We start from the raw sequence: 26313 nt of genomic DNA on the forward strand, positions 1-26313 counted from the left end.
ATGTTTGAAAATTTTTCTATGTGTGGAATAACAGGTACGTCCACCAGCTCTATATCCTGGTCAACTGTTTCCTCAGACCTTTGAGGATGGCTGCCAGCTCCAAGAAACCCCCCATCAGCCATGACGACGTCAGCAGCATCTTCCTCAACAGGTGTGTATGTGTGCGATTAACAAACATGTTTTGTCCATCTGTGAGTGCAAATTAATCTCTGGAGTGTTAATTACGCATGGTGCACAAGCAGAGACAGAGACTGAAGATAAATAAATAGATGAAACCTCTTTTCATTTCTGTTTTCACACTGTATTCGCAACGTGTCTTCAGTGAGACCATCATGTTCCTTCATGAGATTTTTCATCAAGGCCTGAAGGCGAGGATAGCCAACTGGCCAACTCTGGTGCTGGGTAAGCTGTTACTTGTCCTCCCATAAAGCGCAAAAATCGCACAAACCCACTCTCTCTGCAACTATTCAGTTACATCAAGGTCAGGCTTTCAGTGGTTCCCTGCAACCAGTTTGTCTCATTCGGACGTCATACTTGACGTCTTACTGCTCTGTTCACTCATGCATACGCACGTTTCCCTATCTCATTTGGCAACAAGGGCAGTTATTGTCTTGACAGACAATGACCACCCAGAAGGCATCCCATCATTTGACCTCCTAAAACAACCCCTCCCCATCAGATAAGCATCACCTAGGAGACGGACTGCTGAAAGATGTGGCAGCAAATTACTTGTGACAAATTCAAAAAGAACAGGGTCTGCTGATTAAACATACAGGCCTTATCTCGCCCTTTCCTGCTGACTGATTCAGTGCAGTCCTTTGAGCTATAATATGTTTTATATCAACAAATTCTGCAGTATTTTCGATCAGTATTTATGATTCTTCAGTTTTCTATGAATACTATTCAAATGCTTACGATTCCAACTGAAAAATGTGTGTTTAACCTACATAGGTTCTGCAGAGACAGCTGTAGAAATACATTTCTTTCTGTTTGATTTGGCAGTTTATTTTCATCCGAAGTCATGATTTTGCTTTTTCTTTATTCTTTCTTTTTCTTTCACTATTTGGTGGACATTTTGAGGGCGGCCGTTTTGAGATTCTCCCATAAATTTCTTTGTAAAGATTCATATCTCTATCCTCTGTACAGTCATCAACAATTAGAGCAAATTTAATTTTGAAAAACATATGCCTCAGCATGACATTGTGAAAACTGACGTCAGGAGTGTGCTGAAGCAACAGGTGGTGATATAAACATAACTCAGCAGAAATAGTGGCCAATTTGAAGCTTTCAAAGGATAACTCAATACACGGTCTGAAAAAAAAGGACCTTTCCAAGACTTTATTTTCCTCTTGTCTGCATGAAAACCCAGAAACAGTACTTCTGAAACTCTTCACAGCGGAAGTACGTTTTGAAAAGTTCAATTGTCAGTGACCTAAAATGACATTTACGTGTGGATAAAAGGCCACAACACACACACACACACACACACACACACACACACACACACACACACACACAAAAAAAAAACCCCTATATTTACCTGTAAACATGTGGACAGGTGCGTAATCTGTGCCCAAAAGGATTAGAATTAGGAAAAATAAAATAACTTTAATTCCAGACAAAAGGAGTAACATTGGCAAAATCATTCAACCAGAGGAAAAAAACAAATCTCAAGAGACTCACTGAATGTGGACTGGAAATAAATTAGGTTGGTAAATAAAAACAGAGGACAGATGAGCTGACAAAAGGCAAGACAGGACTGTATATACACATAGGGTTGATTGAACAGTGAAGCACAGATGGGAGCAGTAAATTACAAAAGAGGGAAGACAAAGGCAGGAAATAAAAGAACAAGATATACACAAGGAAAAGCAAGTGTCAAAATAAAATTGTAAGGGGAAAGCAGAGAGAGAACTAATACAAAGACAAAAGAGAAGGAGACATAAACAGTGGAGAAAAATACAAGCATATGAAGTACTATCCATAAAAATCTAAGAGACCAAAACAAGAATATATTAAAAACCTGTACACACAAAGTACAGATAAAGGAATAACAATCCTTAAAATCACAGTTAGGAGCAACTTTGCTAATTTTTCAAAATCACAAATAATCATGAAAAACCTCAAGCTAATACTCCAGCTGCAGTGGAGATGGAAGATACTTGTGAACATCAGCTACTGTTACTGTACTGCTGTTAGCACTACAAATGATAATTTAATAACTACTTTGCCTTCATGTGGCTTACGTACTGTGTGTGTTCTTGTTCTAGCTGACCTATTTGACATCCTGCTGCCGATGCTAAACATCTACCAGGAGTTTGTGCGTAACCATCAGTACAGCCTGCAGGTTTTGGCCAACTGTAAGCAGAACAGAGACTTTGACAAGCTTCTAAAGCAGTACGAGTCCAATGCTGCCTGTGAGGGGAGGATGCTCGAGACCTTTCTCACATACCCCATGTTCCAGGTAGATAACGAGCATCAGCATCCTCTTGTATTCACAAACAAACCGTAACATGACTCCAACATGTGTGTTTTTCTCAATTCTTGTCTCCATGTGCTATTGTGCTCTTTCCTTCAACAAGATTCCTCGTTACATCATCACCTTGCATGAATTACTGGCTCACACCCCTCACGAGCACGTGGAGCGCAAGAGTCTTGAATTTGCCAAGTCCAAATTAGAGGAATTGTCCAGGTATGTGTCAGAGTCGTCTACTTCTATTAAAATTCTTGTTGTTGAATCCTGAACAAACTTGTGTGCTTGTGTGTGTGGCCAGAGTAATGCACGATGAGGTGAGCGACACAGAAAACATCCGTAAGAACCTGGCTATAGAACGGATGATAGTGGAAGGTTGTGACATCCTGCTGGACACCAGCCAGACGTTCGTCAGACAGGGTGAGTCTTCATCAGTGCAGAGCAAACCTCAACGACAGCAAATCTTTGAAGGTTTCCTGGATAGTAAGAAATTCCTTTTCTGTCAACTTGTTATCAGTAACTCGGTGAAGTTGGAAATCTTTCATTGTCTCATGGCCTTGGCTATGTGGCAAGGTTTGTCTCTCTGTCAGCTTTTCCAGTTAAAATGTAGATGTGGTACTGAATGGTACATATTTTTCTGAGCATTAGAAAGTAACGAGACTGTCTGGACCAAGGGTGGGAAATTAATTTTCCCAAGGGGCTAAGCAAGAACAGACTGTGACTGGTTGGACGGCTTCACCAAGAAGGGCCCTTGGGATAATAATCGGCCACCCCTGGTCTAGACTGTTTGACTGCTAAATAGGGCTGAACGATATATCGCATTTGTGATAATATCGCGACATGATCAAGTGCAATTTTCTAACCGCAAAGGCTGCGATTATACTCTGGACATGTCCAAATTCATGGGCTGCATCCTCCTGAGGCCGCATTTGTAGACAGATTACGTCACAGCGACGCGCCGAAGGCTGTCCAAATTCGTAGACTCCTCCGAATGTAGCCGACAAATGCGTCCTCCTTTTCCCCGAATTTGAAGGATGGGTCGGGTGTGTCCTTCGTGGCCTACCATATCCCAGAATTCATAGCGCGGCCCAGCCAAACTCCAGTTTCCAGCAATGGCAGCCGCTACCAAGTTTTAAAATTACTCATACTAATCTTTCTGGGTCACAAAATAAACTTTTAACATATTTTCAGGCGAGAAAGTAGTTGTGTAAACATCAAATATCTGCTCGGTTTATCAAGATATCCCATATTTGCAAAAGTGCTTCGACGTTTTCAGAGGCGTCTGCTACCCACCAGCTCGATAGCTAGCCGGGAGCTCGAGGGTTACTGATGCGGCCGAGAACGGCACAACTCCCGGCACATCATTTTCAGATCACCGCGGAGTTTCGCTGCTCGGGTTAAACGTAATATATAAGTCACTTAGACAACCTAAAAATGTTATTGTTGGGCTTTTTTCAGTGTTTTGTTTGTTCGTGAGTAAATCGGTTTGGCTGAGATTAAAGTTATTAGATTAGATAAAATAAAACTTTATTAATCCCCCGGGTGGGTTCCTCCTTGGTTTTCACACAGCTGACTAAACGTCAAACAGAAAACTTATTCAACAGAAGTATGAGACAGTCGAGAATTTACACCAGTGTCTGGTTATATTTTAGATAGCAAGAAGCAGACGGCCGAGTTTATTAAACTCCACCGAGACAGCGGTGACGCTAATCAGAAGGCTAGACCGTCCAATTTCACGCCTTTAAATTTTAAAGGCGTGTTTGTGTGTGTGTTTATACAATTGCTATTATGTTTGCACTTTATGTGTAATGTTACTGACTGCAGAGATCAGTAAGATGTGTGTATTTTTTATTTATTAGTTTTATTTATTTAATATTATTTTTTAATTGAATGACTGTCTAGTAGTTCACAGATGTCGAAAAACTGAGTGTGGTAAAGCCACTGATTTTTTTATGTATATTTCTGCAATCTGCACATTGTACTGACTTTCATTTTAATGTTTACACCAGGGTTCCTTGTCAGCACTTTATGCTCAGATGTTTGTAAGCTAAAAATAAACTATTGTGTATGTTCAAATATACTGTTGTGATTGAAGAAGTTAAATAAAAATGTCAGTCATCAATTCATGCATCACCTCATGTCATCATAACAGAGGTCTGTCTTCCAGGAAAGAACAGTTTAAAATTAATGTAATATAGTATTGGCCATACTATATGATGTATTGCTTGTCTTTGTTTAATAATACAGAAGACAAAGACCTTAAAAAATAATCGCATATCGCATCGCAATCGCAATATTGGGGCAAAAAATCGCAATTAGATTATTTTCCATAATCGTTCAGCCCTACTGCTAAAGAAGCCTTAATGGATTATTAACTAAGTGTTATACTGTGTATGATTCCTTTAAGTCACATCTCACCTACATGATGCACTTAGACCATGACCACAGTTTTCCCCACTGCGCAGACAAATAGATTGGTCAATATCACCTGTGTAGGCTACAGTCATGAGAAAAAGAAAGGTTTCACAGGACTCTATGTACAGTCCTGTGAAAAATGTAGTACACCTTTTCTGCTTCAGAGGGAAATAAGAGGGTAAATAACAGCCAAACGCTACCTCTGTAACGGCAGAAAATTTGCAAGTTTGCTGGTCTGGAGCATTCAGGTTTATATTGCCACAGTCTTCCCAGGAGTGGACCTCCCTGCAAATTCATCCCAAGGTCAGACTGTGCAATTCTCAGAGTAGTTGCGGAAAACCAAACACAGCATATCAGCACCAAGACCTCATACCAACCATCACCATTGTGGTGAGGGGGTGATGATTTGGGTTTGTTTTGCAGCCACAGGACCTGGGTGTTTTACAGTCATTAAGGGGTCCATTAACTCTTCTGTATACCAAAGTATTCTAGAGCAAGAAATAAGAGTTTAATAGAAACCTTAATACTGTTGAAGTGACATATCTGCATTCATCTATGGATATAAGAACTATTACTGTGACTTAATATGTAATCTTGCTTCTGTTACAGTTAAATCCTTTTAATCAAAATTATGCAGTTTTGTGCGGATGCAATTTTCCACTTAAAGTGTGCATTTTTGGGTCATAATACCTGCTAGTACAGGAGGTGGAAGACAAATGACAAGTTTCCTTACAAATGCGCTGTAGAGAAGACAGAGATTTTTCTCCTGCAGCTGAATCACACATCACAAAACGAAGTCCTGATGCCAGTTTTGACAGTGCACTTTACTGATCCATGGTTCCTGTCTGCTTTTAATCCACAGGGACTAACTTTTGCCTCTAAACCTGCCTGTTTCAAAGATCGACTCCTTTTTTTAATCTCATTCACTGTCATGTTGAGACACTTAACATCACTTTTTCATGTCTGTGTTTGTGGCATTGTAAATGCTACACATCCCTCAGCTTACTGCCGGTTTCATCAAATGTAACATCCTGCGTGTCTCCCGCTCCACAGGGTCTCTGATCCAGCTGCCATCGGTAGAGCGAGGGAAACTAAGCAAAGTCCGCCTGGGGTCCCTCTCTCTGAAGAAGGAAGGGGAAAGGCAGTGTTTTCTCTTTACCAAACACTTCCTTGTTTGCACACGCAGCTCTGGGGGAAAACTTCACCTTCTCAAGGTGAAAACAGGGTTACCCTTGCAGTGTATCTATACCTCAGCAAAGACATTTCTTTTGTAAATCAACATTCATTTTCATCCAAATTACCAATAAATAGTTGTGCATATTTTCTCTTAAACTATTGCAGCAAGGTGGAGTTTTGTCCCTTATTGACTGCACACTTATTGAGGAACCAGACGCTAATGATGAAGAGTGTAAGTATATCGCATCAATCAAGTACTATGTCCATCCTATCAATACATGCACAGCTCATGGCTCATTTAGTTCCCTTACCACTCACTGAGGTTAATTAGGTGTCAGGTGATAAGTGCCTGTGACTTCCCTTTAATTATCAAACGCTCACCCCTTTAAATGTCAGGTTTAGATCTTTTAACATTACAGATCCATTATTTATTTATTTTTTTTTCATTTTGCAATTAGGGAGTCTGATGAAACATCTACACACAAAAAGTGTTGAGACAAACACATACATGTGTACACTTCATTTTTACACCCAAGCCTCAGGGGGGTGTAGAGGGAATATAGCAGGTTAACCCTAATTAACCCGCTGTGTGTATGTGTGTGTAAAATATGACTGTGTATGTGCAAGCATTTTATTTTTACAGTAATTATGAATTATTGATCGTTGTAGTTTAAAAAGCTCATTGTTCTTCATCTATCACAGCAAAAGCTGGTGGTCAGGTGTTTGGTCAGCTGGACTTTAAGCTTGTCGTAGAGCCGTCAGACTCGTCTTCTTTTACTGTGGTGTTGCTGGCGCCGTCACGACAGGAGAAAGCTGCCTGGACTAGTGATATTAGCCAGGTACTACATAAATCATGCAAATATACACCCAGACAAAGACAAAAAACAAGGACCTTCAAATAACGAGGGCATGTCTCCGTTGGGCATTGAGATGGCTTAGTAAACACAGACTGTGGTGCAGTTCCCCAGGGCCGAGTTCAGCTCAGTGCCTCAGTACTTCACAAACAGGGTAACACCAAACAAGCGTGTCACTCTGCATTAATTCTAGTCAGGCACAAAAAAAACAAATACACTGACAGTTTTAAATAACTTTCTTTTTTTAGTGCCTTCAACGAGACTTGTGAAACAGTGTCAAAGAGTGTGCTATATTTACTGTTAATAAAAAGGAAGAAAACAGATGTTCAGTACGAGATTATTTTAGAATAGATCTGGAACACTTATCTGCTTTAAATGCTGTAGCTTAAAAAATACATGATAATAATTATATATGTAATTCTCTTTCTTTTTTCATTTGCTCATCTCGCTACTCTCGTCTCTCTGTCTCTGCAGTGCATAGATAATATTCGCTGTAATGGCTTGATGACCAGTGTGTTTGAGGAAAACTCAAAAGTCACAGTGCCTTATATGATCAAGTAAGTATTTTTGTGTGTGTGAAGAGAAAGCTATCTCTTCATGCCACGCACGTGTCGCAGAACATAAGCTGTGATGGCACATCTGGTTAAAAATATGGTTTTTTATGCTTGTTTCCTTTTAATTTATGCTGTTGCTGAAATCTGCTTGACGGTATTCCCTTATTTGCGTCCTTTCTTTGAAATATGTGGGTTTTATATTAATTTTTTATCTTCCTTGGCTGTTTTTGCTCAGTTACTTTCACAACCTTTGCCTAGCTTAGCAACCCAGCAGTCACCCATGCTTGGTTATGAGTTTGTGTGTGTGTGTGTACGTGTGTATCCATCAGATCCGATGTGCGTCTCCATAAAGATGATGTTGACATTTGCTTCAGCAAGACGCTCAACTCCTGCAAGGTCCCCCAGATCCGTTATGCCAGCGTGGAGCGGCTGCTGGAGAGGCTGACCGACCTTCGCTTCCTCTCCATAGACTTCCTCAACACCTTCCTGCACACATACAGGATCTTCACCACAGCAACCGTGGTCATGGACAAGCTGGCTGACATCTACAAGAAGCCCTTCTCCTCCATACCTATCAGGTCTTACCATTCACACATGCAAATATCCATTCACAAACACAGATTGAAAGCAGATTCTGTACATGCTCATTGCTACCGTGCAGATTGAAGCGCCTCATAAATCCTCAGGGAACTGGTTTGAACTCCATTAAACTTTTACGAACGTGGGCACATTTATTCCGGCCAGTATTTGTGCCCTTGCAAACACAAACACACACAATCGTGTATATTGCCATTACCTGGGTGTTCTGAGAGGGTTTTATGAGCGTCCTTTTGCTTGTTTTTTTGTAAATATGTGAATGATGTAGTCAGATGTGGGTCAGTGTTTTGGAAGAAGCAAGCAGCTTTCACCTCTGTCCACAAGGTTAAACACATACTAACTGAACTATAAACTGGCCTGTTTTTGGAGACCAACTGAACAGATGCTTCAAACTGTTTTTGGCAAAGTCGTAGGAATAATCAGTGTGTCAGATGAGACGTTTCTCTGTCTCTCTACTTTTCTGAAGCTCTCTGTCTTTCTCTCTCACTCGTGGCTACATCAAAATTGTCTGTTTATATTCCTTTCACAGCTTTACTTAACTTAGCTTTTCAACTGGAAAAGCTTTGCCTTTTCCTCCACCCGCGGGTTGGTTTTAAAATGTCTTACCTCACTCACTGTGGCCTGTGGCCTTCCTTCCTGGGAAGAGAAAAGGAGAGGGGCATCCAGGCACCAGAGCGGTGCGGGAAGATGAACCACCCTGTGTGAAGCAATGCCACTTCTTTACTAAAGCTTTTTTCCCCCTCTCCTTCGTTCTCCAGAAAAAAACCTTTACAATAGGAGGTTTATAAGGGGAATTTTTTATTATACTGGTGCTTTTTAGCCATGCTAGTAAAAGGGTCTACCTCTATGTTCTAGACAGAAATATCACGTTAATGAGTGGATGGATTTACTCTGAAACTGTGAAATTCTGCAGTGATTCTTGGGCAGAGAATCTATTGCAATACAACTTTTCCTTTAACTTATTGTCTGATTCTATCATTGGGTTAAATTCTGCCCATTGTTTTAATTTAAGTCCAGCCCACCATGAAAACATCCAATTATTTGTTGACCTGTATTTAAGCCTCAGTTTTAGCTTTGCATATTTGGATGAGTGTGGAGTGCTAAGTCATCAGCTAACTCTATTAATGATGGTAAAGGTGAATTTACACTCTGTGCTGGTTTAGTGTTGGAACAAGACTCAAATGGCTGACAGACGAAGTGCTGACCTCTTTTTTATTCGTTTTTCTAGATTAAAGAAGATGATGTCAACTCTCTGAGCAAATGCACTGCATAAAACCTACATACATGTACAAAAACCCAGCTCTGTGTTTTTGTGCTGGAGTTTTCTCCCATGTGGTCATGTGCTGACATCTGGGACACTGAACATGTGCTGCTGTTGTCTGACTCACACACTTTCTGTCCCCTTTCTCAAACACACCTTTACTCTTCTGAGACATTTGTTTATCATCCCTCCATATTCTTATCTTAAACCATCCTCTATCTCGTTACATTTTGTGTCATCCATGTCCCTTGTCTCTCCATATCCCCTCCAGCTACAGGATGCAGTACCACTCATTTGACCGTCTGTCCATCTCACCCATTTGTTCTGACTACAGTCTGAAGATCAAGAAGATTGCCATGGATCAGTCCAAGTAACCAACGCTCTTCTTTCTGCCTCCCTTCTTGCTATCTCTGTCCTACTTTCCTGCTTGTTCTTCTTTTCTTTTGCTATGATACTTAACTGATGCATGACTTTCCTCTCTACTTTGCCAGAACAGCTCTTTATATGAAAACTCACAGGGATTGTGATTCCACCAGTTTTAAATCAACAATATAAAGATAGGAATGGGAGAAATTATGAAATAATTTTCTTAAATCTTTAGCTGATCTGTGGCATGTTTTATCACAGAAGTATCGCTTCCTTCAGGCTTTTCTATCTATCTTAACCACATTTATCCCTTTTACTATTCTCCTCCAGTCCCTCATCTTCTGCCGCTTGCGTCCTCTTTTTCTACTCCCTGCTTCAAAGTACTTTGGTATTGGTCGTCTCTGCGTTTCCTGTATCTTTTCTTCCCTTATGCTGCTATCATTTCTCTCCCTCCTCTTTCTATCTGGATTGCAATTTCTTCCCTTGTTTCCTGCTGAATAACAGATTTGTGTGAATAAATGATGACTGTGAGCGTGTTTATCTACGCATGATTACTTCTTTCTCGATGTAGCTCTGTACACACAAGTCTGTTTGAAGGGTAAATGTCATCATAAGATTGATAATCCAAATGCTTGTTGATTAAAGCTTTTACACGCTTTCATTGCCCGCTAAACAAAGCATTTCAAATGTTGCAAATCTGCAATAAAAGATGATTTTTGGGTTTTTTTCTGCTGAACACATTTTTGTTGATTGTGATTTTGCCATGTAAAGCACACAAGTACTAAAATCCTAGTCTTTCCAGTTTGTTGACATGTTATATATTCACATTATAGTTTTAGCCCAGTATGATCTAGCAGTTTTAGGACAGGGGACATGAACAATCATCACAACAACTATAGATAATGCAGATACTAAATGTTTCAAATGCACAAGTCAGTCACCTTACCTTTGGTGTACTAATCAAGTACGGCAAGTAGTTCCCTAAACCACTGCCATGACACTTTAAGCTGGCTCTATAAATGAAAGCTTTTAAATTTTGTTCAACAGCTAATCTCCAACTGTGGTCACTGATTTTAATATACCTTCTTCATTTAAACCATCAATGATGGCACAAATGAGACTAAACCCAAGCAGTTCCAGCTCATAAAAAGAAAGCAGCTACTAGATAAATACCATAAAGTTTCATAGTGCTAAGGAGGACTTCACAGTTTGATGACGAGTCTCTCTGGGTTCAGCTTAATTAGAGCAGCACTGAGTTAGCTTAACTCGTCTAGCCTCCGCCGTTATTTGAAAGTAGGAAGTCATGCATGCAAAGGTATGCGATTCCCACACTGTTAATTTAATATGTGTATAAATATCTGACTATTAAAGCTGACGGTCACCAGGGTAACCTCAAAGATGTTGTTTTATTTCTAGTTATTTCTCAGCGTAGAAGAGATGACTGTATCACAGTGAAAATTGTGTCACTGTTTTAATAATTTCTTACTGTACTGTATGTGCCCACTCGTTCTAATTCACTCTGGATAACCGCAGTAGCTGAATGTCCTACATTTACTACTCTGTACCTCAGGCTTACACAGTGCACTGTAAAATTTCAGATTCTTTCCCGAGCCACACTTTTCTCCTTTTTGACTTATGAAAACACACAGGGATATTGGATTCTGCCTCTAAATCAACACTTATCTCCAATACAGGAAAACAAAACAACAAAACTAACAAAACCCTTTGGTAATGAAAGTTTTACAAAGACCAGCAATTTTGTTTTGAGCTGATGCATCTCCAGATTCCTTTTGTCTTTTTTTTAAAATACTTCTTCCTTGATTTTCTTTTTGTTTGTTTTTAACAATTTCATTATTTTGCTAATACATATGTTCCTTTTTAGGTCTTTGGAGCTGTTTTTTGCCACCAATCAAAATAACAGAGGCGTGGACCACATGAATGACAAATCTCCTCGTCTCTGCCGCAAGTTCTCCTCTCCGCCTCCTCTGTCCATCCCATCCCGGACCACCTCCCCCGTCCGAACTCGAAAGCTGTCCCTCCACTCCCCTATCACCGCCAGAGTCGGGGGCCTTGATCTGACCAGTCCTCTGTCCAATTACAGTGTCAACAACAACACTTCCCAGTCTGCTGGCAGTAGCCCCACATCTGCCCAGACACCAACACCTCAGACCCCAACCCCAACTACTTCCTCTCCTCCCCCCCCTCCCTCTTCCACCTCTCCTCCACCGAACAATTCTAAGCCAACACAAGACCAAGTTCCTCCTATTCCCTCCTCGCCTGACCAGAGTCCCTGCTCAACTGCAGAGGGAGAGGATGTCCCCAGAATTGACCCCTTCTGTGGAAAACTGCGACGGAGTATACGCAGAGGTATTTCATAGTTTCCCCTATTACACTTTTCAGAACATTAGGACTGAATATTGTTGAAATGTATCTGTTATTCTATGGTTTTCATTGCTGTATTATAAGAAAAACAGGGAAATAATCATTGTCAACTTTTAGTACTTGAAAAATAATACAGATTATGTAAATAATCAAATAGGCACATAAATATATGAATGTTTCTCCTGTTTGTTAGCTTTAGGTTATTAGGTCAGACCGCAAAAATACTTAAATTAGGCTGAAAGCTTTCTGCTGCTACTAATATTGACATGAGGTTAAGCATATGGGGTCTGAAGTGTGCTTTGCTGCATTTGTAACAGTAGTAATGAGTGATAAGTGATGTTGCAGTGCACTCGCATTACCTCAAGTTCAGCAAGGAAAGATATTAAACCACCGGGGGTCAGAAAAACCTTTCACAGGTTAAAATTAACAGTAGATTTTTTTAAATTTTGCCTGCAGGTCAAAAAGCATGTCCGGTAACCTTTTCTGCTTCTTTATATCAAATAGCATCAGGCCACATGCTGTTAGAGACTATGTGCTGGACTATGTTTGTTGTTTAGGTATATTATCGGTGTATGTATTGCCACTAAACTTATACATTTAAAGAGTTGTTGGTGTACTAAAGGGTTTATGAAGCACTGAAGGTTACTAATCAAATGACAGAGTGAAGTGTTTCCCTGTAAGAGCAGAACAAGTGCCTGGTGGGACATCATTATCTCCTGGCATTTGTGTGCCAAAGTCAGCTAAGCCGCCTTCCCACCACACACGCTCAGATCTTCTAATGGTAGTGTTAAACAGCTCTCTCAGGCTGGAGAGGTATAGCGTCAGGGCATCTCAGGCAACACGGTTTCAATTTGACACTCATCAATATTTGCACATGTGTATGGAGTGTGTGTGTGTGTGTGTGTGTGTGTGTGTGTGTGTGTGTGTGTGTGTGTGTGTGCATGAGAGGTTCATGTGCTTCTAACCGCTTACAAGGAGACAAAGACTCATTAACATTGGTACCACAGAGCCACTTCACCTCTTCTCTATACTGTCTCAGCTTCTTGGGCTCTTAATCAGTCAGTACATTCTGTGCTTATGTGTACCTGCAGCTAATGTGCATCCACGTATATGTCTGTTGATCTTTCTCTTGGCTTGTCTCCTTAATGTGCGTGCATATGCATGCTGGTAAATTACCAGTGTGACATTCTGAGCACAAGTTAAAAGTGATTATGTGAAAAATCTTACTGTTTTAAATCTATCTATCTATCTATCTATCTATCTATCTATCTATCTATCTATCTATCTATCTATCTATCTATCTATCTATCTATCTATCTATCTGTGTGTGTGTGTATATATATATATATATATATATATATATATATATATATGTATATACACATATATATATGCACACACACACACATAACACACACATAACACACAGTACTATAACAGTTTCATCAAACTAACAGTAATGCCTGGCATGACCTCTACACTGAGTAATTTCTGTTAATTTAGTTATAATGGGCCTCTTGTCCAGTAAAAAAAAAAAAAAACATTAGCATCATGGTCACCACCAGCAATCTTCAACTTTGCTTTTCCTTCTTTCTAGCTGTACTGGAGTCAGCGTCACTAGAGAAAATCATCCCAGAGTCTCCACAGAGCAGTGAAGCAGGAGATATGTCGCCGTGCCGCTCTCCTTCCACACCTCGACACCTTCGCTACAGACAGCCTGGTAAGAGGCCGCCTGTGTGTGCAGGCTACTTTACAGAGCCACAGAGTTAGGCAGATATCCTTGACCCTATAGACTAACATCATACTAAAATACAAAACCCATACATCACACAGCAATATAAATGTGTTTGTTAAAGTATTTGTGTTTAGCTTTGTCAGCATGATTTTTCTTGCAGTGGATCAAGTTCATTGACAGGCAGAATAACACTGAAGAAAGTCTATGCTGCAAGCAGAACATTTGATATTTTTATTGCATCTTTATTTCATCTTTATTTTTGTTTATTTTATCCATTCAAAAGTCACAAACCATATAATAAATTCAAGTGTTGATAGCTGATGTTAAGAACATGTGACAGTATGTAGGCCTCACAAATGTCCACGGCCATTTCAGAGCCTTCAAATTTGGTATACTCCCTAATAACAAATAATCTTCTATTTACAGAGTATTTTTTGAATGTTTTACATGAATACTTTTTTTGCCCTATACAAACAAGGTTGTACAGGAAAATTAAAAAAAAAAAATTATGAAAAGAATAATTTTACTTTATAAAGGAAACAGTGATTATATTCAGGTAAAGCAATAAGACATAAAAGAAAAATAATTTCAGTCAATAGACATTGGAATCATATTTCATTATGTTAGATTGAAAGGAAAGTTAGCGTTTATGTTCACGCTGTTGTTGCCTTTGATGATAATTATGTGCTTGTGCACCTGCAGTCCAGCCAGGGGAGAACTCACGCTGCTCAGTCTCTCCAGCTTCAGCCTTCGCTATTGCCACAGCAGCAGCAGGACACGGTGCACCGCCAGGTACACACACACACACACACACACACACACACACACACACACACACACACACACACACACACACACAGTAAAAATGATTAAACAATTCATCCAGATCATAATTCTGATTGCAAAAGCTACCAGAAAAATCAAAAAGCAAATATAAAGAAAAAACAATGTAAAAGTGAATAATAACTCAAATGTAAAAACCAGAAGTATAATAACCCCGTGGTGGGCATAAAATAAAAACGTTATACGGTTAATTTTGTTTCTTTTTTTTAGTTATATATAGGTTTAATATTGTTAAAGCAGTAACATCTCTTGGGGGACAGGGTCAGTGGATAATCCATAACTCAGTTTCCATAATCATGAACCTTTAAAAAATAGCTCATGTGATGCTTTAATATTCAAAACTTTGAAATGCCTGCTTTTTGTTTGTTTTTGATTTTCCATCCAGTGTTTACTAACTCTGAAAGAACCTGTGATAAAGAGTTCATCATTCGCCGAGCTGCAACTAATAGAGTTCTCAATGTTCTGCGCCACTGGGTCTCCAAACATTCACAGGTCTGTCTGTACCCACCACTCTCTGTGCATGCTGTGTGTGTGGGTGTGTGTGGGTCCAGTGTTTTGCTGGGGTGATCAAGTCTGCGGTCTCATTAAAACAGGTGATTGATGCGTTCTCGCTCTGCTCCACTGCTCCCAGTTGATCGCGTAAACAGCAAACTGTGCACAAACACACACCAAATATTGTTTTAACTGGTCAGCTGGCTCAGCCTGCCTACTCTTGTGCTAAACAGCCAGCCTCTAATGAATTGAACATCAAGGTAATTGCCTGCCTCCCTGCAGAGATCTTTACACTCTAACTGCATCGATATGTTTTATGTATTTTTCTTCGATAAAACAAAATGCTGTGATGACAGTCCAGCTTTAGTCAGCTTATTAACACACAGGCCCGCACAGTGACATACACACATACAGACACCCACTTATTTTTTAGAGGCCAGAGAACAGAAAGAGCTTGTTAAAACTGACCTTTAAACAGGAGTTAAATTGAGGTAGGAGTAAAGCAGAAAATTGGAGGAGAGGAAAGTGAAAAGACTGTAGAAATGAAAGAGGAACGGGGATTTGGAAGAAGTATCATGCCGCAGTGACTGATGATTGATCAGGTGATGCTTTTATTGTGTGGAGACTTGAGGCGATATTAATTACAAGAGTAGAATCACCTGTAGTTCAGGTAGTATGTGAAATTATAATATGTGGATAATATTCCTCAGTTGGTTAACAATATATCTACTGAGATTAATAATCAGCTATTTAATCAGCTGTGCAGTGGTAGCTGTTTCTTTGGTATTTTAAAGTACCTTACACATCAGCTGAACAACAGACTTCATGAAATGTAATTCTCTTATTATGCAAGTTCTTAACTATGGGTACTTGTGCCCCTGGGAATACTTCTGCAAAATAGGTTGGTTAAAAAAATCTAAATTAAAAATCTAAGTAAAAAAGCAAATGTATCTAGTGCTAAAAACCAGGTATCAAAAAAGCAGCAGTATTTAGAAGAATGAAATATAATTGCCTATAAATGGTTAAATGTACTAGATACATGGCTGAAACATGTAGGTTCTGAGTAAAACAAATGAGTTTACCAAACTGACCTAAATCCTCCACAAGAAACACAATAAAGAGCCTAAAGACCCAGCCTATAAATTCTTCTCATCCCAGTCTGGTCAAGCATCTGAAGGATGCACTGAAACGAGACCAATCCAAAGAGCCTAAAACCACAAGAACCAGAACAAAAGCATCTTGGTGCCACAGGACAGAGGTCCCAATGACATGCCCAAATGGATCAGAGCTATTCTGATGGAGGATGTGACAAACTGCTTTGTATATTACTAATAACAGAAAAGTACTCTGTATTATATCACCAACTAAAATGAAATATACCATGATAGAGGACATTTTTCCCACTTAGACTTTCCATTTAATTGAGTTGTGTTGTTTGTTTGTTTACTTTTTATTAATCTTCACTTCTCTGGTTAAGATTTTAGTTTGAATCAAAATCAGGCTTGTGTTACTGTTACCATTACTACCAAAGTCTGTATAATGTAAACATGTATTTGTTTGTGCTTAGGACTTTGAGATGAATGGGGACCTTAAGATGTCAGTGATCTGTCTCCTTGAGGAGGTGCTTAGAGATCCAGACCTTCTGCCTCAGGAGAGGAAAGCTACTGCGAACATACTAAAGTACAGCTGAAACTCAAATACACACAAAAACATGCTCTCGTACAAACAAGCAGCATGTACACGAAGCACTTTGGCACCTTTGAATGACAAAAATATGTCATCAAATAGTGTTGTTTTTAATTTTTAACACTCTCTTGTTCTAATACTTTTACTGTTCTCCTCTATTCTGTCTGATAGTGCGCTTTCTCAAGATGATCAGGAAGATGCCCAACTGAGAATAGAAGACATCTTACAGATGGTGAGAAAATGAAGCTTTTCCCTATTTTCTGTCATATATACAAACTTTTTCATCCTGGGTACTGATATTAGCAATTCCTTTGAGCCAAAGTTCAAAATTCAGCTGCCCTAAACCCTCAGTATCTGTTCTTGGATCTATATCAAAGTGAGGAACGGAGATCTCATCGATATGTTTATCCCAGGCAAACAGCTCTGGCTGTAGGCACAGCACTACCCACATGCTGTTCAAACTTTCTCATTGCATTCAGAAGAAAGGTGATTTAAGGGGAGGGTGAAGAAAGCTAAATCAGATTGTTTTAGGCAGTGGATCAACAGTGGGCATCTTGACGAATGCCCACTATAAGATAAAAAAAAGATTTATTTTGAAATCTCAAGGTATTTTATTCAGTTATCTTTTAGTAGTGACTCTATAATATAGCGAGTTATAAATTTGCCTAAGATGCAAAAGGTCCTTATTCAAGACCAGGAGGAGACACCAGTCATTTTGGGGTTGTGTCAGAAAGGACATCCAACATCCACATATTTGATGTGGATGCTGGATGTGGAGCTACCTGCTCTGGCAACTCAATAAGGGAGGAGCTTATTTAGCAAGCTTTAATCTATCTACTTTATCTCCAGTATAAAAAGAGAAAAAGTAATTTTCTACATAGCTTAAACGTCTTGTTTTGCAATACCTAATTTTATGGCTTTGTTCATGTAGTTACAAAGTATTACAAATTTCTGCGAAATACTTTCACAGTTATCACCACCTGTTGCACATGATGACAAAAAAAAAATCACAAGCACTGACAATTTCCTAGATTGGATCGGTTATCTCTGGAAATCACAAACAAATAGACGTAATGGGTTTGTAAATTGTGAAAAGCGTCTGTCATTCACAGTGTTCTAAGCTCTGGGCAGAAGGGGTAAATAGACTCTGTGCTGACAGTGATGCTACCCAGGGACTGTCAAATGTCATAAACCATATTTATCACAGCCTGTCTCTTTATTAGATATTTATATCTCACTATCTCGCTTCTGTTTGGGGTCATTTGTTTTTATGTCTTTGTCTCTGAATGTGTGTGTGTGTGTGTAGGCGGACTGCCCGAAGGCAGAGTGTTTTGAATCTCTCTCAGCGATGGAGCTGGCTGAACAGATCACTCTGCTGGATCACATCGTCTTCAGGAGCATCCCTTATGAGTCAGTCCTCTCATGAAACCCAGTCAGTCCTCTCATATGTGATCTGCATCAGGTCAAATAGACATAAATCCCCTTTATGGGCACTGGGCATGCTTTTAGAAGGACATAAATGAAAACTAATGGTATTTTATTTCAACTTTAGAACTCCAAACATCAGAGAATAGATTTGCACTTGCTTACCACCTGATTTCAGAGGCATTAGAAAATGAAACTTATACTCTGCTATACTTGAGTGTGTGTGATCTCATTTGGGTATATCTCTGTCTTCCCTCTCGAAGAGAGTTCCTGGGCCAGGGATGGATGAAGGTCGATAAGACAGAAAGAACACCTTACATCATGAAAACGAGTCAGCACTTCAATGATGTAACTTCTTCCAATGTGTTTAAGCACCATTTTTTTCCAGACTCTTCTGTAAAGATTCAGTACCTATAGCTCTTCATTAATACCATACTACTCTTTTCTTTTTCTTTTGAAGATGAGTAACCTGGTGGCATCGCAGATTATGACCCATACTGATGTGGGCTCAAGGGCCAACTCCATTGAGAAGTGGGTCGCTGTGGCAGACATATGTCGCTGTCTGAACAACTACAACGGAGTATTGGAAATCACATCCGCACTCAATCGAAGTGCTATCTACCGTTTGAAGAAGACCTGGGCTAAAGTCAGCAAACAGGTGGGGTAAATCCTGAACAACCCTCTCTGTATGCAAAACCTGAAATACTTGTTTAAAGATCTAAAGTGTATAAACACTTAATCTCATCGTGAAGCACTAGAAAAAAACATCTTTTGTCCAAACTGTTTACAAATGGGAATTCTTTCATTGGCACTGATACTGTACCATTAGAGGGTTTCAGAGAAGAGACGAGTGCTTAATCGCACTTAATGTTAATAGCGGTAAGGTTTATTGTCTGCTCTTTACTTAATCCTGATAACATTCAGCAGACAGGCTGCCTGCAATGCTATTCATGGCTGGAGAAAGTTTCAAATCTTGCCATTTTAGATCATTATAAATGCCTGTTTGTGATCTTTTCCAGACTAAAGCCCTGATGGACAAACTGCAGAAGATTGTGTCCTCAGAAGGACGATTTAAAAATCTGAGGGAGACGCTGAAAAAGTGAGACTTTGCATTTGTTTTTAAAATACCATCATGTGTAAGAAAAAGGGCAGCACAATGGTGCAGTGGTTAGCACTGTTGGCTCACAGCAAGAAGGCCCTGGGTTTGAATCCGTCATTTGGCCGAGGCCTTTCAGTGGCTTTGGCTTTATTCATTAGTGGGTTAGATTATATGGTGATTTCAAATTTCCCATAGGTGTGAATGTGGGAGAGAATGGTTGCCTGTCTCTCTGTGTTAGCCCTGCATCACACTGGCGACCTGTACCCTGCCTCTTGCTGTATGATAGCTGGGATACACTCCGGCAACCCTGATAGGGATAAGCAGGAGAGAATAGACGGACGGACGTATCAAAAAATGAGTTTTTATGGACTTGGAAGCAAGTTGATTTGTATGCTATTCTTTAACTCTCTCATTCCAGTTGCAACCCTCCTTGTGTGCCATATTTGGGAATGTATCTAACAGACTTGGCCTTTATAGAAGAGGGAACACCAAATTTTACAGAGGAGGGTCTTGTTAACTTCTCCAAAATGAGGATGGTAAGCGTGTGTAAATAAATGCACTGGAAGCAGATCATCTTGAGGTGCACGCTGTTAAGTCAGTATTAAGATAAATTCCATATTTTATTCAGATATCTCACATCATCAGAGAGATCCGACAGTTCCAGCAGACGCCGTACAGAATAGAGCATCAGCCCAAGGTACTTTTATTTTTTATTTTTATCTGTACTACCTTTCTTTATCTAAAGATCAAAAACATCACAAGGCATTATTTCATTTATACGACATGCAATTATTATTACTTAAACAATATAATCAAAGGGCAGGATAACATTTAAACTGTCAAAAAGCTTCTAAAATAATAAAAGAAAACTAGTCTGAAGAAGTGAGGTTTGAGAGTGGTTTTAAGGAATTAGTTTTGCTTGGTTTGACTGCACAGATTATTCTTGGATGTGCTTGTCTTGGCTCTTGTTCTGAGAGGATTACTGAAAATCCCTTTGATATATGGGTAGTCTTTTTTTTTTAAAGAATGCATGGAACAATAGAAACCATCCCAAATTGCCCAGTCTCCTGTTTTTGCTCTAATGTACTCATCTTTCAAACAGGTATTAGTTGGACCAACCAGAAAACAGATTACTTTAATGAATAGCTTATTTGCAAAATCCTATTGGTGTATTTCCTGTGAGATCATCTTATAGTCAAAATCACATCAATCTTTAATTGAAAATAAATAATTGAAGCTGTAGCCGTAAAGATATTTTAATCATCATGCCTGTCATCCATATTTGATTATAACCAGGTGACCCAATACCTTCTGGATAAGACTCTGATCATGGATGAGGATACACTTTACGATCTCTCCCTGAAGATAGAGCCCAGGCTTCCCGCCTGAGTTAGAGCTGTTTGTGGCCTGTGGGAGCCTGCTGAACCTGGACCCCCAAAAGGGCAAAACGCCCACGTGATCTCATCAATCAAGAGAAAGTTGGAAGAAGAATTTTCAGAGCAACTTGGAAATAGAATGAGATTTGGTCTAAGGAGACAGATATCGATGCATGCGGTCAGTTGAACATGTTTGAGAGCTTTACAAGAGAAAGGGGAATATAAGAATGAGAAATGCACCTGTAAGGTTGTAAGACAGCTCGTCTTCGAGGGGAAAGAGAGGTTGCATTGTATGAAGGTTTTGAGGAAATTGCATGTCATAGTCTGGTGCACATGGCATCACACTTCCTGAGGCAGCCTGAGAGTGCAGGACAGGGTGAGAGAGAGGAGTTAATGGATGTAACAGAGATGTAGCATATACAGATAGTGTGACAGAGAGGTGTTTGAGCTTACGTCTCTGTACTATTGTCTGTGTTCTTTTGCCTGTGCATTTTCCGTGCCATGTCCTGTGGAGCAAGACCCCTAAAATGCTTTCTGTCATGAAGGTCACTGCATAAAACTTGCATGAATTCAGCTTGGGATGTAACTGTCTAAATTGCCTTCATTCTGACCCCTGATCCTCTGCTTAGCATGCACCGCTTTTGCCAGGGTGACTTCTTAAGCCATTATGCATCCTCAGTGGGCTGAATGTGTCAAAAGCCTTTAAACCTTCACATATAATGCAGAAAGACGAAAACGAAACACAAAATGTGATATATTTTAATGAATTTAGATTTTTCCCTTGTTAAGCAATTAATTCTATATTTATTTGTGATTGCTTAATTTGGTTGACTTTTTTTTAAAGAACATATGAATGATTAAAATTAAAACATTTATTCAGTGCCTTCCACTAGTGCAGGTCAATCTCCCACATTCCTAAATTGAAAATTTGCAAGCACAAAGTTTTATATAAATTCAAATTTAAAATATTAAAATTTTATTTAAAATTAAGACTGTAATTTTACTCATTCGTTTCCTTTTTTTAAGATCAGATGTGTCATTTAGACTAAACAGTAGCATGTCAGTGTAATGTAGTAAAGCCATTGCAGCATCCAATGAGCATATATCTCCCTCTACTGTTTAAATATTGTTATAACCTCTGCTAACACAAAGCTTTGCAGCATGTGTGTGCAATTTGTTTGTTTTTTTGGCATTTATTGACCGTCAGCTGGGCTAGTGGGTGTCATCAGGCCTCTATGTGTAACTGGGGCGACTACAGTCTAAACTGGGACAGTACACAGTGCACTCCCGGAGATGTAGCTTTGCTTGATTGAAAGGGTGATCGTTATTTACCATGCTATTTATTTCAGATGCTGTATTTATATTATTTTTTGTATATAGTGACTTTACACATATTGTACGATTGAAGAAGAAATACTTGGAATTGTTATGCTGTGAATACTGATTTTATTGTTGTTGTTGGGTTTTTTTCTTTGTCTCTGGTTTTCATGTTGAATTTTAATTTTGCATCGGAGGCTCTTGTATTGGAAAAAAAAATCTGTTCAACTTTATTCTAAAAAAATGCCTTTTGAAGGTTAAAAAATGTAGCACTTCAATAATCAGACATTGTTTTCTGTATTAATGATATGATAAGTATAATTGTCCTGCATGCACACAACAGCTGCATGTTGTGCATGTCTGACTGGACGCTTCCTTTACCTTCTTCCTCTGCTTCTCTATAATAATATCGTCTCTGTAGCTGTCAGGAAAAAAAAGAAAGGTATAAAAACAATACTTTGTCCATCAAATCAGGCACGTTTGTCTCTTAGTGTACCTCATAAAGTTAAGCCTCTTGGCTGTGTCTTCTGCAAAACTAGCTGTTGTTATGCAGTAGCAGTGTTGCAACTTTTCTCACAGAACAATAACCTTATTCAAAATCAATTAGAGAAAATGTTTCAGACTTTGCTCTTGGGAAAACTTGCCCTTTTGCACTGCGTCTGTAATTCTGAGTGTCTGTTTCACATTAAAAGTGTGGGAATACAGTATGCTATGTTTGTATTGTAATATTATCTTTGTGTTTATTTGTTTGCATTTTCATGTGTGGGTGCAGGGGAAATAAATTCAACATGCCTTATACGTTTGCATATTTCTTTGGAGTCCTTAGTAAGAATTTCAGTAATATTGCTGAGTCCACTTCAGCTCCTTTCAATAATGCATCAAAAAATATCACTAAAATATTGTGGCTAAACTTTGTAAAACCAGACACCAGAAATAGATTTTAATTCCAAAAAAAGTTGGAGACACTGAGTAAAATGTAAGTAAAAGTAGAATGCAGTAGTTTGCAAATTTCAAACTCATTGTTATGCACAGAAAAAAATGTAAACAAAAATTTCATGAAAAATATTAGCTCATTTTGAATTTGATGGTAGCATTATGTCTCAAAAAAGTTTGGATGGGGCAGCAAAAGTCTGGAAAAGTAAGTGATTCTAAAAAGAAACAGCTGAAAGGACATTGCTGCTAACTAGGTTAACTGGCAACAAGTCATTAACATCGAAAGAGCATCTTAGAGAGGCAGAGCTTCTCAGAAGTCAAGATGGGCAGAAGTTCTCCAACCTACAAAATACTGCATCTAAAAAACTGTACATGTAATATATTATGTACAGAATTTTTCTGCCGTTGATCCAGGTTCAGATCAAGAGTCCTCCCTTACACTATAGCCACCTCCTCCAGCTGATCCAGGTGGACACTGAAGCATTCCCAATTTAGCTGACAGACAGAAAGATCCTCAGGATTTTCTATACAGGCGCTGTGGAGAGCATCCTCACACAGAACATGACATTGTGGTTTGGGAACAGCTGTGTGAAGGACCAAAAAGCTCTCCAGAGAGTGATCCGTACAGCAGAACGCTGCTGCAGGATTGCTCTCCCCCCGCTTCAGGACACCTACACCAGGAGATGCCGGACTAGAGCAGCGCAGATACTGAAGGACCCGTCCCATCCTGGCAACAAACTGTTCCAACTTCTGCAATCTGGTAGAAGGTTCCGCATCTTCCGGCGAAGGTACAGAGAGACTCCAAAGAGTAGCTTCCTAGTCCCCAAGCCATCGCGTGCCTCTAAAACACACACACCCGCCCTCTCACATCATCTATAATTGACTGAGTCAGGACTCTTCCAGACACTAAACCAAGGCACAAGTACATTTCAATTCCTTTAATTTTAAATATGTTATATTGTCTATCGTAAAATAGTCAGATGTCTATTCATATTAATGCACAGAATTCACCTGCTTGCTGCTACTACTTACGCCACTACATTCATATATAGTATGAATATATATATTATTATATACTATACATATATAATTATCTATATATGAATATATATTATATCTATATATTATTAATGTTTTCCTCTACACCCCCCCCCCCCACTTTTTTTTGCACATGTCGCGGAGGTGTCAGGCAACATTTCAATGTGTGTTATTACTTGTATAATATGAGTGCAATAAAGACCCTATTGAACCTTGAGAATAATGTTCTTCAATGAAAGAACTATTCTGGGAATCTTCAAAAATCTCTGTGCACAAGGAACAAGGCTAAAATCAATATTGGATCCCTGTGATACACAGCATTACAAACAGGCATGAGTCTGTCATGGCAATCACTGCACTGCACTTCCAGAAGTTAATGTCTGAACACAGTTCCCTTGTGCCATCCACAAATAAAGGTTAAAGCTTCATCATGCAAAGAGGAGGCTGTGTGTGAACAAGATCCAGAAATGGTACCATCATTTCTGGGCCAAAGGTCATTGGAAATTAACTGAGGCAATATGGAAAACTGGTTTGTGGTCAGATGGATTGAAATTTTAAATTATGTTTTGAAAAAAAATTTACTGTGTCCTTCAGACTCATATTTCAGCAAAAACAATGCTAAACCACATACTGCATCTATCATAACAGCATGGCTGAACTGGCCCAACTGCAGTCAGACCCTTCACCAAATAAAAACACTTGGTACATAATGAATCAAAAATATGGCAAAGCATACCCAGGACTGTTGAGCAGCTGGAATCCAACAAGAAGGGAACAACATTCCTCACCCCCAGCAACTGGTCTTCTCAGTTCCCAGATGTTTACAAGAATAGGGGATGCTACATAAAAGTAAACATGACTGACTTTTTTCCCCCAGCTGTGTTGTGGCCATCAAATTCAAAATGATCTAATTTTCTTCTTAAAATTGTATATTTTCTCAATTTAAATATCTGACATGTTTTTTTCCATTATGAATCAAATATGAGTTTATGAGAATTGCAAATCATTGCATTATGTTTTTATTTACATTTTACACAGCATCCCAACTCTTTTGAAATTGGGGTTGTGCATATCGAATGTGATAGTGCTCTTCAAATAATGAATAATTAAGTAATTTAAAATGTTGCAGATTCACATTTGAAGCATTGCAATAACAATCAACACGATATTTGAAAGTCTAAATCTCTATCCTTGTTGTCTGGAGATATTTCATGCAGATCTTGGGATATTTGCAGAGAGTAGGACCTTGAATTTTATGAAGATGCCCCTCTGTATAATTAATTTGCTCCAAGCCACTTTTTATTTTGATTGTTAGGGATACAAGAATGTGCAAAGCATGCTATGAATTTCTATTCGGATATGCTTCAGGCTGCATTGCTGCTTCTGATGAAGAGTGCTCTATCTTGGGACTAGTGCTGAAAACAACAAGTACAGTTCATGCATACAGTATTCTACGTTGGCCTATAAAACCTGCTTACATGTGCGTAGTCCTTTGTGAAAGAGTAACCAGGCAGCTCCGAGGCAAACATACTCAGTGCACTGCATGGAGGATGGTATTTTAAGAGCATAACGTTTTTTTCCCAACTGCTTTTTTTCTTTCACTTTTTCACAAAATTACAAAGTACTACTGACTGCTTTGCACTGATGTTCAGAGTGGTGCACAAATGAAACACTCTCATCCACTGTAACACGACATTATATTTTAGGAAAAAAGTATACTTCTTAGTGCCACCTAAAAACAAAGTGCTACAAGTTCTATATGTCAGTGAAACAACTGTAATCACTATATCTGCCTCATAAATGACAGGTTCTGACTCTGAATGATGACCCATGACTGTGGTTGTCCTGCCACCATGTGGTCACAACTGATTTTGCGTCTTTATCCACCAGTACACACATCCATCAGCCAAAGCTCTGGACACTCAAGCATGGGCTCAACAAGACCATCAAAGGTAAAAGATGTATTATCTGCCCCTTTTAGTACACTTATAAATCTTATAAACTGGTAAATGACTAACTCTTTTTAATATCTATTTTTGTCGATTTAGCCTAAAATATGGATCTTATGGTGATCTGCAATTCTACACTGGCTGTGGAGGTGAGGAAGAATAGTGAACAGAACAATGCAATAAATGAATGAATCGTTAAATATGTATGTTACATATTTAACGAGTGAACAAGAAAAATGGCATGCTGTGTATCTCAGAGAAGTTGAGCTAGTGATAAAGTCATTCATACTGTTGTTGAGGGGATGTGGCAAGTTGTTAGTGTGGGATCTACTGTCAGTTTTT

General features: G+C 39.1%; 1 protein-coding gene across 2 annotated transcripts in view; it reads left to right on the forward strand.

Annotated features, from left to right (window-relative positions):
* The window catches only part of rasgrf2b (Ras protein-specific guanine nucleotide-releasing factor 2b), a 44526-nt gene extending 21677 nt beyond the window's left edge, over positions 1 to 22849 (forward strand). Inside the window, exons 6-29 of one of the 2 annotated variants that reach the window (XM_040050499.1) lie at positions 35 to 151; positions 323 to 402; positions 2271 to 2464; positions 2583 to 2692; positions 2775 to 2893; positions 5942 to 6102; positions 6230 to 6296; positions 6767 to 6903; positions 7393 to 7475; positions 7802 to 8050; positions 9602 to 9700; positions 11579 to 12063; positions 13676 to 13798; positions 14516 to 14605; positions 15042 to 15148; positions 16716 to 16828; positions 17006 to 17066; positions 18141 to 18244; positions 18523 to 18607; positions 18720 to 18917; positions 19279 to 19358; positions 19777 to 19894; positions 19987 to 20055; positions 20655 to 22849. In XM_040050499.1, the coding sequence (XP_039906433.1) occupies positions 35 to 151; positions 323 to 402; positions 2271 to 2464; positions 2583 to 2692; positions 2775 to 2893; positions 5942 to 6102; positions 6230 to 6296; positions 6767 to 6903; positions 7393 to 7475; positions 7802 to 8050; positions 9602 to 9700; positions 11579 to 12063; positions 13676 to 13798; positions 14516 to 14605; positions 15042 to 15148; positions 16716 to 16828; positions 17006 to 17066; positions 18141 to 18244; positions 18523 to 18607; positions 18720 to 18917; positions 19279 to 19358; positions 19777 to 19894; positions 19987 to 20055; positions 20655 to 20747 (3142 nt within the window). In that variant the 3' untranslated portion in view covers positions 20748 to 22849. The remainder of the gene's footprint in view (positions 1 to 34; positions 152 to 322; positions 403 to 2270; positions 2465 to 2582; positions 2693 to 2774; positions 2894 to 5941; positions 6103 to 6229; positions 6297 to 6766; positions 6904 to 7392; positions 7476 to 7801; positions 8051 to 9601; positions 9701 to 11578; positions 12064 to 13675; positions 13799 to 14515; positions 14606 to 15041; positions 15149 to 16715; positions 16829 to 17005; positions 17067 to 18140; positions 18245 to 18522; positions 18608 to 18719; positions 18918 to 19278; positions 19359 to 19776; positions 19895 to 19986; positions 20056 to 20654) is intronic. The other variant, XM_040050500.1, reaches the window with a different exon arrangement.
* Positions 22850 to 26313: the final 3464 nt, after the last annotated feature.

Source organism: Simochromis diagramma, unplaced genomic scaffold (assembly GCF_900408965.1).
Source record: "Simochromis diagramma unplaced genomic scaffold, fSimDia1.1 OVJJ01000131.1, whole genome shotgun sequence".
Classification (NCBI taxonomy): domain Eukaryota; kingdom Metazoa; phylum Chordata; class Actinopteri; order Cichliformes; family Cichlidae; genus Simochromis; species Simochromis diagramma.